Source organism: Malaclemys terrapin, chromosome 12 (assembly GCF_027887155.1).
Source record: "Malaclemys terrapin pileata isolate rMalTer1 chromosome 12, rMalTer1.hap1, whole genome shotgun sequence".
Classification (NCBI taxonomy): Eukaryota; Metazoa; Chordata; order Testudines; family Emydidae; genus Malaclemys; species Malaclemys terrapin.
The window spans coordinates 45,743,821-45,754,931 of record NC_071516.1 but is presented as its reverse complement, the minus strand read 5'-3'; the positions used below and the strand labels follow the sequence as shown (position 1 = coordinate 45,754,931).

At 48.7% G+C, this 11,111-nt stretch overlaps 1 protein-coding gene and 1 pseudogene across 1 annotated transcript; one reads left to right on the top strand and one right to left on the bottom strand.

Moving 5' to 3' along the window:
- Positions 1 to 907: 907 nt before the first annotated feature.
- On the bottom strand, positions 908 to 4,867 carry LOC128846139 (apoptosis-stimulating of p53 protein 2-like; annotated as a pseudogene).
- Positions 4,868 to 9,938: 5,071 nt separating this feature from the next.
- LOC128846138 (olfactory receptor 4D2-like) lies at positions 9,939 to 10,886 on the top strand. The gene has a single exon (XM_054045202.1). The coding sequence runs from the start codon at positions 9,939 to 9,941 to the stop codon at positions 10,884 to 10,886; it is 948 nt and encodes a 315-aa protein (XP_053901177.1).
- Positions 10,887 to 11,111: the final 225 nt, after the last annotated feature.

The window sequence follows — 11,111 nt, the reverse complement described above, 5'->3', positions numbered from 1 at the left end:
AGTCTCACTGATGCCGTGTCACCTCCTGTGACGCTATTGACATAATCTGTAACTGTATAGCTCACCGTTGCCACCACTGTTATATATTTGCAGCCAATATTGTATAAAGGTTGTCGTGGAAGGGGTCTATGGAGAGGTTCTGATTGGCTGATTAGAGTTATGCTCTCTGTATATGTGTAGCAGTTTTGTAGTTGACGTTCTGAATATTGGCTCTATACTGTCTGTATTTCAAACTTGTGCTATGCTTCCGGGGAACACCCCAGACAAGTTGGTGTTAGTTCTGCCTAGACTGCTTGATGGCCCACTAAGGACCATGACCTATACAATTGACCCATTGAGAGAAGGTAGATACACCTTGTGACTCAGCAAGGCATGCAGGGACCTGTCTCTGGACAGAACTCTAAGGTTTTTCTATGCCACATGCTGGATAGAGTGTCCTTGGGACAAAGAAAGCAAAGACCACACGGCAAGAGACTATAAAAGGCTGATGCCTTGTCTCCATCTTGTCTTCAATCCTGCTTCATTCGTCTGGAGGGACTTGACTAAAAAAGGAAGCTCTGTACAAAGGACTGAATAACCCATCCCAGCTGTGGATGTACTCCAACGACTTGATTTGAACCTGCAGTTTAGAAAAGTAGAGGGCACTAATTGAACGTCAGGCTTGCTTAGGCCAGATGTAGCACAATGCCATTTGCTTGTAAGCAGCATTTCAGCTTATGGAATGCCCTCCTCCATTTGTGAATCCATTGATCCTTCATTTGTTTTCAAGCACATTCTTCATTGCTTTCAAGTTACATTGTTATTAAAATAAGTCTAATGAAATTGGAACTAACACAAAATGATTTCTTTTAGAGAAGTGATAAATCACCCTTGATTAGAACTTCATAACTCGGGATTCTGTGCAATTTCATGCCAAGCTTCTTTGTCTTGGTTTAATCCTTGGGTACAGCCCCAGCAGGTTGTGTGATATATATCCTTCCTTGTCACTTAGCCGTGCCCACCACCACTCAATTTCATCTTCATCTTCCCGGCGTAGTATTGTCCTGCAGTCTCCTTCTTTCATGGACAACTCATCGTCATTCTGTGCTTCATAATCCCAGAGTGCGTAGATCACTCCTTTGTTCATTATCCCCATGTTCTCCTGCACTCCGCACAGAAACTGAGAGCACTGGGTGTAGCCTTCTTCCATTTCTTCACATTTGTCTGCAGCTGTCTGCATGTCACTGTAGGTCATAGCAAACACAGCAGCACCTGATTCCACTAGGAATTTGCACACCTGGACGTTATTGCAAGATGCCGCGCAGTGTAAAGGGGTCCATCCATCACTATCTGCAGCGTTAACATTCACACCAAACTGTACCAGAAACTTTACAATCTCGGTGTGACCAGCACACACGGCATTGTGAAGTGCTGTCATTCCTTCAGCATTGGGCAGGCTGGGATCTTCAACCTCATAAATGATTCTCTGCACAAGGTCAAATTCTCTCTCCAAAGATGAATCTAAAAGCAATGCAAGGGGGTTGAATTTCACTCTCATTCCATGGGCAATCCTCTCTGAGCCAGTTTTACATAAGTTCGTCCTCTTCCCAGGAGGTAAGGAAAACTGTCCAGTGACTTCAGGGGGTCGCATGCTGAAGGAGTCCTCTCCCAGTCCCTCTGGTTCTCCTGATGGGTAAGGTGCTGGTGGGTATGGAGGATATTCCTCCATGTAAACTTCCAGTGGTTCTGCTGACTCTAGACTTGGTTCTTCCATTTCAGACTGTATCATCACTGTCTGATGTTACCTCAGGCACGCTATCTAGCCCTGCTGAAGGTAGAGGCACTTCATTCTGATCTGTGCTTCTATCACTGCTACAAGCCTGAACCAAGAACTTTGCCATTACTGTATGCAGGGCTGGCTTTAGGAAGTGCGGGGTCCAATTTGAACATTTTAGGCGGGGCCCCGACAGGGATGAGTAAAAAAAAACACGTAAAAACCCCCTTTCATTTCTTCCATGTATTATTTACTTTCCATAACTATATAAATAAAATCAAAATTATATATTACATATATTGCTTGCTGGAGGCAGGGCAGGGGCAGGGCCGGGGCTGATTTGAGGTAGGGTCTGCCTGGAGGCAGGGCAAGGGGTGTGGGGCTGGCTGCGGGTAGGGCAAGGGGTGCAGGGCTGGCTGCGGGCAGGACAGGGGGTGCAGAGCTGGTTGGAGACAGGGGCTGGCTGCGGGCAGGACAGGGAGTGCGGGGCTGGCTGCAGACAGGGCCTGGCTGCGGGCAGGAGAGGGGGTGCGGGGCTGAAAGCAGGGCAGGAGGTGCAGCAGGGGCTGGCTGCAGGCAGGGGGTGCGAGGACAGCAACAGTGGGTTCGTTGCCCAGTGTGCTTCGCGCCAATAAACATACCGGGGTGGAGAAACAATCAAAGTTTATCATAGAATCATAGAATCATAGAATATCAGAGTTGGAAGGGACCTCAAGAGGTCATCTAGTCCAACCCCCTGCTCAAAGCAGGACCAATTCCCAGCTAAATCATCCCAGCCAGGGCTTTGTCAAGCCGGGCCTTAAAAACCTCCAAGGAAGGAGACTCCACCACCTCCCTAGGTAACGCATTCCAGTGCTTCACCACCCTCCTAGTGAAATAGTTTTTCCTGATATCCAACCTGGACCTCCCCCACTGCAACTTGAGACCATTGCTCCTTGTTCTGTCGTCTGCCACCACTGAGAAGCTGTCTGAGAGGGAAAGCCACTGGTCAATCAGCGAAAAGGAATGCTACGCCATTGTGTACGCACTGGAAAAGCTACGCCCATATGTTTGGGGACGGCGTTTCCAACTACAAACAGACCATGCTGCGCTACAGTGGCTGCATACCGCCAAGGGAAATAACAAAAAACTTCTTCGGTGGAGTTTAGCTCTCCAAAATTTCGATTTTGAAATACAACACATTTCAGGAGCTTCTAACAAAGTGGCTGATGCACTTTCCCGGGAAAGTTTCCCAGAATGAACTGGTTAAACATTGTTCTTGGAAAGTGAAACATATTGTTAGTTTTTATATAATCAGCAGTATGTCTAAAGGTGCATGTGTCTTATTAACTCTGTTTTCTCCGAGAGCTCTAGGAAGAAATCACAGCCAGTGTTTAACCAGCTGTCCAACACTATCTGTGATTTGGGGGGCGTGTCATAACTATAAAGGGAAGGGTAACAGCTGTCCTGTGTACAATACTATAAAATCCCTCCTGGCCAGAGACTCCAAAATCCTTTTACCTGTAAAGGGTTAAGAATCTCAGGTAACCTGGCTGACATCCGACCGAAAGGACCAATAAAGGGACAAGATACTTTCAAATCTTGGTGGGGGGAAGCCTTTTGTTGTGCCCTTTGTTTTGGGGGTGGTTCGCTCTTGGGACTGAGAGGGACCAGACATCAATCCAGGTTCTCCAAATCTTTCTGAACAAGTCTCTCATATTTCAAACTTGTAAGTAAACAGCCAGGCAAGGCGTGTTAGTTTTTATCTTTGTTTTCTCAACTTGTAAATGTACCTTTTTGCTAGAGCGTTTATCTCTGTTTGTTGTAACTTTGAACCTAAGGGTAGAGGGGATTCCTCTGGGCTCTTTAAGTTGGATTACCCTGTAAAGTTATTTTCCCTCCTGATTTTACAGAGATGATTTTTACCTTTTTCTTTAATTAAAAACCTTCTTTTTAGGAACCTTAGTGATTTTTCCTTGTTTTTAGATCCAAGGGGGTTGGATCTTGATCCAACAGGAGTTGGTGGGAGAAAGGAGGGGGATGGTTAATTTCTCCTTGTTTTAAGATCCAAGGGGTTTGGATCTGTATTCACAAGGGAATTGGTGAAGAGTCTCTCAAGGCTACCCAGGGAAGGGAATTAGCATTTGGGAGTGGTGGCAGCGGACCAGATCTAAGCTGGTAGTTAAGCGTAGAAGTTTTCATGCAGGCCCTCACATTTGTACCCTAAAGTTCAGAGTGGGGAAGCAGCCTTCACATGCTTATTGAAACAAACCCCAAATCTCCCCCCTTTCTGGTCAGTGTCAGGCCCTGGTATCTGACATGCTGTGGGGGGAGAGTGTCTCAGCTGATCACTAAAGCTTGGCACGAAGAGGGCACTGCTGTGGAGAGCTCAGAGCCCTAGGCACTGCTGTGGAGAGCTCGCAGCCCTGTTCTCCTGACTCACAGAGGACCCAGTCCTGCTGCTTCTTTCATGATTATCACCAGGAGACGAATCAGTTTCTCTTGTCACACCGTCCCCCTGCCATCACCAATACACCAGGATCCCCTACTGCCCATGTCTGTGGGAGACGAAGGTGCACCCTGAGGTGTTTGGGCCCCAGGGGTGAAAGTACCATAAGATCCAAATTCTTCTCTGAAAGCAGGGATCTGATCTGCAAAGAGGTCCCCGGTCCCAGTGGAGTGACGGGCTGATGCTCACATCTGAGACAGGGACCAGCCGCCCCTTAGCCCTGCTGTGCACTGGGAAACCTATTCCAGCCAGCAGATTCCACACCGGGAGGCCCTGCCTCCATCTGGGTAAGATGTGGGCACAGTGCAGCATTGGGGTTCAGTGTGGTACAGGGGTGCAGGGAGTTTCCCACAGAGAAGTCTCCAACCCCCTCTAATTGCTGAGATGAATGTAACCTGGTAACATCTGCCCCTCACCTTCCAGGCCTTCCAGAGATCCCGGCCGGGTGTGACATTCTTCTGTAGCTAACCCTGATCCCCCTTTTTCCAGACCCCGCTGCAACTCCGTCCCTCTCTCTGAGCCCTGGTCTCGCTGCGTACCTCCACGGAGAGCCTGTTCCCCTCACATGCTGGGCAGCCCCTGGGGTCACAAAGCTGCAGGATTCCAATACGACGTGGTGGGGGCATGGAGCATGTCAGCTGCGGGCTATCTGGGGGTAGCTTCCCTCATACCCTGAATGTCACAGGGCCAGGGAGGCTCTGGGTCATGCTCCTGCATGTACTGGATATGCCCGTTTGTCCAGGAGAGCCCAGCTGGAAAGAGCCAGCCCCTCTCCACCAGCCTGGGGGAGGCTGCACTGGGCAGAGAGAACGGGGTGGTTTGTGTATGTTAGGGACTTTGTTCATCTAGCTCCCCGTCCTACTCACTTTGTGGAGGTTCCTCCCTCGATTTCATATGGGTTTCACATCTCAGCTGGATGGCTCCTGAGATCCAGGGGAGTTTGTCACAAGTCTTAGAGGCACAGACACACGGGCATCATGTACATCACGCTCAGCAGGGACGTTAACCTGCTGGTTCCATTTGAGCTTCTCCTCTCTCTGCAGCTCGAAGCTTCCGCTTCCTCAGGTCTGGGAGCTGGCAGTAGGTGGCTCCTTCCTCATTAATGGTCTCATCTTCCTTGTCTCCCACGGCTGCTTCTAGATCCAGGTAACTGGCTTCCTCTGTGAAGGGGGCCCTTCATTCTGTGCCTTGGATTCTCTCCACAAGGTGACCCGTTTGATCTGCAATCTCTCCCCTTCAATTACAGCCTGGAGGGGGAGGTTCTGGTGAAAAGTCCAAGAGTGAGATATGAGAAACATCCACAGGGTTTGAAAGGGTTTTAGGCACCATGAACGCTTCAGCAACCAACCAAAATGCAGCTTTATTTGGGTTGGGGAACAGCTGCTGTTTCACAGCTGCACAACCCTTGTGCACAGAATTTGCTTGCCCAGAGTGAACCCACACACCCCTGTATTCACACCCTACACACAGCTGCAGTGACCTATACAAACTCTGCCTTGTGAGTTATCATTTGAAAATCCCACCACACTGGTCAATAATATCACTGTGAAGCACAGGTGAGAACGCTGCAGGTGGAGATATGACTGACCTCTGTGAGTCTGTTTTAAAGTCTGTATTTGAACAAAGGAGACCCAGGTCTGCCCAGGGCTTGAATAGAAATTAATCCGGGTTGCCAGTAACAAGAGAATTAGGATGTGTATGGCCACCATGGACAGGAGGTGAGGAATCAGCTATCAACCGGGTGGGAGAAGGCACCCCCAGGAGACCTTCCTTCCTGAAGCAGTGTCAATGAACAAAGAGAGACGTTCTCCTGAACTACAGAGAGAGGGGCAGTGAACCCCCAAATTCTCTTCTCCCTAAGACAACAAGGGAAACCAGCACCTCACACTTCCCAGGAAGGTCAGGATCAAGAACCAGGCCAGACCAAGAGTAATCGGAAAGTGAAATCACCTTCAAGGCAGACCGTGCCTTGCTACCTTGAGTTTTAGCCTTTCAGCTGTGTGTTTTCCCTTTGATTTACTTGTAACCATCTCTAACTGGGTTTCTTTTCCTTTGGAATCTCTTAACCCATGGCCTTTTGTTAATATACTTGGTTTATTCTAATCTAAACCAACCCAGGGCTGGGTTTGAATTCAAGTCACTGGTAACTCCAGTTAACGTGGCGAGCAGCTGAAGTTTGTCTCTTAAATGGAGCAAGTGACCACTATTATTTCTCTGGATGCTGCAGGAGAGGGCTGGACATTTCAGGGCAGATGGTTTGGGGGAAATGCAGACCGGGGTGTGTGTGGGGTTCCTTTCCTAGCAGTAACCGAGGCTGCTGGGGACCAGGGCATGGCGGGATGTATCAAGCAGGCTGCTGGAGTTGGTGTTGCTAAACCAGGGCTGTTGATCGCAGACACTCAGTAAATGTTTGTCTGCTGGCCGGGAATGTGCAGACACGGAGCTGCAGCAGCCGAGCATTTCAGGGCACCCAGGGTTACAGGGCAGGTGGTTTTGGATCAAACCCCAAAACGTGACACCCAGCGCTTCCATTCAGCCCCCTCCTGTGGGGGATAGCGGCTTTTCTGCCATGTCAGTGAGCAGCGATCCCAGCCAACATTGACCCATCCAACCCCCGCCGTGTAGGACACTGGAGCTGTTGTAAAAAGTGCAGACCTTTATCCATGAGCTCAGCAGAGTGAGATTTCTGTGCCCAGTTGAAGAGGAGGTGGGAATTTTGGGGACAAGAATTACACATGTGAAAAGCCAGTGGGTATTTAACGACCCTGCATGTTATTAGCTTCTGTGCACACCTTCCACAAGGTGACAAGTCCAGCAGAACAATGCACCCTAAGGAGACACTCACGCCCCTTCCTGAAGCACAGCCCCCACCACTCCGGCACTGCACAGGGCATAGCAGCCAGCACTACCTGCCAGGGGGGAGCACCCCCTGCTAATCCCCTGCCTTGCTCCCTGTGCCACGGCACCCCCAGGGCAATACAGCGAACATGGTTGGGGTCACCCAGTCTTGCTGAGCACGACAGATTGGAGTGGATCACAGCTCACAAGGCAGGACATTGTGGGAAATGGAGCCCCAAGAGTTGGTGACCTTTCACTGCTCCTTGTGCTACTGTCTTCCGGGGATTGCAAGATGCCTGCAGGCAGAGCCCACAGGGGCTCTAGGAGAACAGTGACATTCTCTGGCACCCTTCATCTCTGTGACACTCTATTGGTTTGACTGAAGGTTCATGATGAAGAGTTGTCTCTGGTCCTCCCTTTTGTTCTTTTGAGGCAGCCAGCAGGGGGACTGGGAACCAGGTCTCCTGGGCTCTATTCTGGACTCTGGGAGTGGGGTGGAGTCTCATGGGTTCGAGCAGAGGGGAGCTCAGAGTCAGAAGCCTCTGTTCTAATCCCAGCTCTGGGAGGGAAGTGGGAGCCAGTGGGTTGGAGATGGGAATAACACAGTTACTCCGCCATCAGTTAACCTTTCCAGCCGGCTTTGGTTGCTGTTCTCTTTTATGCTTTTTCCTACTGTAAAATGTCCACAAAGCTTGGAAAATTACATCCATGGTGTTTATGGGCCGTGCAAGAGAAGACAAAGAAAATCCCTAAAGCTCTTTGTCACTGGGTTCATCGAAATCTCTGCCTCGTACGAAGGCTTGAAACTCACAACGCTCAGAGCGCGGAACCGGAGAGCAAAGCCGCAGCAGGTTCAACGCTGGTCTCTAGACAGCAGGTTCACGATGAACGGAAAATGATGGATTTTCTCATCAGGGGACATGAAAATTTCACCCTGGCAAAACGGTCTGTCCCCAGGCCAAGAGTCTGGCTGGGTGGGGAAGAGGGGACTCACCGCTGGAGCTCCCCCTTGTGGCAGGGCCTGGCATAGCACCACTGCCGACAGTTCCTCAGGCCCTGCGGGTGGCAATTTTGCAACAGAAAAGCTTGAAAAACAGACTCCAATGAGAAACTGCTGAGCTAGAATTGATATGCAAACTAGACACAATCAACTCCGGTTTGAATAAGGACTGGGAATGGCTGAGCCATTACAAACATTGATTCTATCTCCCCTTGTAAGTATTCTCACACTTCTTATCAAACTGTCTGTACTGGGCTAGCTTGATTATCACTTCAAAAGTTTTTTTTCTCTTAATTAATTGGCCTCTCAGAGTTGGTAAGACAACTCCCACCTGTTTATGCTCTCTGTATGTGTGTATATATATCTCCTCACTATATGTTCCATTCTATGCATCCGAAGAAGTGGGCTGTAGCCCACGAAAGCTTATGCTCTAATAAATTTGTTAGTCTCTAAGGTGCCATAAGTACTCCTGTTCTTCTTTTGACCAAGATAAGGGTCAGTCACCATCTTTCTGGAAGGCTGTGGGTGAGAAAGACTATCTCAATCAAAGCCTTGAATCAAAACTTTCTAGATTTAGATTCTGACTTTTAGCTGTGTTTTCACTTTTGTTTGCTGGTAACCATTTCTAACTTGGTCTCTTATATTTGAATTTACTATAAATATTGTCTTTTTTGTTAATAAATTGGTTTTATTTGAAATCTAAAGCAATCCAATGCTGTGTTTCAACTGAACTGTTTGGAACTCCAGTTTAACTAGCAAACCATTGAATATTGACTCTGTAGAAGAGCAATGAACCTTTAATAGTTGAACTGTCCAGTAGAGGGCAGCACAGTGCAGAACACAGGTTTTGGGGAAAATCTGGGACTGGATGTGTGCTGGGGTCAACCTGCAAGTAGCAACCAAGGCTGGTGGAAGCCGCAGTGTGGCTGGTGTGTTGCTGACAGGCTGCTGGGGTCAGAGATACGGGACCAGTGCTGCATCTCTACACAGACACTCAGGGTGTAGCTCGCATGCTGCTAGGCTGGCTGTGAGTGTCCCAGGTTGGGAGCTACACCAGCAAAGCATTGTGAGGCACACAGGGTTATGGAGCAGGCGGTGCCTCAAACCCTCACTGGTCTGGATTACACCCCAGAATGTGACAGACCCTCCCCCAACTCCCGATGAGAAACCTGGACTGTTAGAACCCTTGGACTCCCAGAAAATCCACATTCTCCCCAACCCTGAACCTCTAGGGCAGTGGTCTCCAAACTTTTTTGATCACGCACCCCTATCAGTAAAAAAATTTTGAGCACGCACCCACTGCCGCGCCGGCTCTACCATTTTTGCCGAAACACACACACACACACACACACACACACACAAATAGCCGCTCGGACTCCCACCCGAACTGACGATGCAAAATAAATAAATATTTTTTTTAAAGCGCTCCTCCTGCTGCACACCCCCAAGGATCTCCTTGCGCACCCCCTGGGGTGCACGCACCCCACGTTGGAGACCACTGCTCTAGGGCACATGCGGAATCTGTGGCCTGCACGAGGTGTGCACCACCAGGGCTTCAGGAAGACTAATGGAGACAGTTGTTATCCGGGGGCATTACGAGTGTGTAGGTTGCTCCTGTTCATGCCCAAACACCCAAAACTGGGGATAACCACTGGTGGGGTGTAGGTGTTTTGCTGCAGCAGGGCACTCACCACTGGGGCTCAGGAATCAGTCTGGAATTTGGTAAACAAAGAAAATTTCCAAGCATGTGTATCAGTTAACATGGAGTTAGTATCCCTTTCATATCCGTAATGTACTAAGATCAAATTATAACTATTAACATCAGCGTTTCCTCTTCAGGACTATTTAGAGGTTAATAAATGGAGAAGAAGAATCTCACCAACCCAGTGACAGAATTTGTCCTCTTGGGCCTCACCCAGAGTCCTGAGCTGCAGCAATTCCTTTATGTGGCTTTCTTCATAATCTACATGAACACCTGGCTGGGAAACTTCATCATCATCACCACTGTGATCAGTGACCACCGGCTCCACACCCCCATGTACTTCCTGCTGGCCAACTTGGCTTTCCTAGACCTCAGCGACTCATCAGTCAATACTCCAAAATTGCTATCAGGTCTCCTCTCACAGCATAAAACCATTTCGTTCTATGAGTGCATTCTCCAGATGTTTTTCTTCCACTTCATTGCTGGTGCTATGGGGTTATGCCTTGTGGGGATGGCAATTGATTGGTATGTGGCCATCTATAAACCACTGCGGTACTTGACTATCATGAACCAGCGTGTGTGCGTGGGGATAATGGTACTGGCATGGCTGGGTGGATTGGCCCACTCTGCTGTTCAGATTGGACTGCTCCTCCAGTTACCGTTCTGTGGGCCGAACGTCCTGGACAATTTTTACTGTGATGTCCCACAGGTCATCAAACTGGACTGCACTGACACTCAGTTGGCTGAACTGCAGATGATCTTCAACAATGGAGCAGCGATTATAATAATATTCATCATTCTGCTTGTTTCTTACACCGCCATCTTAGTCAAGATCAGGACACACATCACGGATGGGAAGCAGAAAGCTCTGTCCACCTGTGGAGCCCAGATTATCATGGTATGTTTACAAATCATACCCAGCATCTTCATCTATGCTCGGCCCTTCAAGAACTTCACCCTGAATAAGGTGATCTCAGTCATTTACACTGCAATCACCCCAATGCTGAACCCGATGATCTACACGCTGAGAAATGCCGAGATGAAGAAGGCCATCAGGAGGCTGATGAGCAGAACACTGTGCTCAGGGAGGGAGATAGAGAGATAATTTATCTTTCAATGTCCATTTGTGATGAAAACCTGACCTCAGGGACGTATCAGAGAGCAGATGTATGTGGCATATGAAATGTGTGTGCGGTCAAATGAGTTCAAATCCTTCATGCTCATGAGAATCTCAGCTCAGAAATGAATAATAGACTGAGGGCCAGAACCTGGGTATAAAGAAAAAAAGCAGTCAGTGGAAATAAGACATAGCTCCATCTGGGTAAATGGG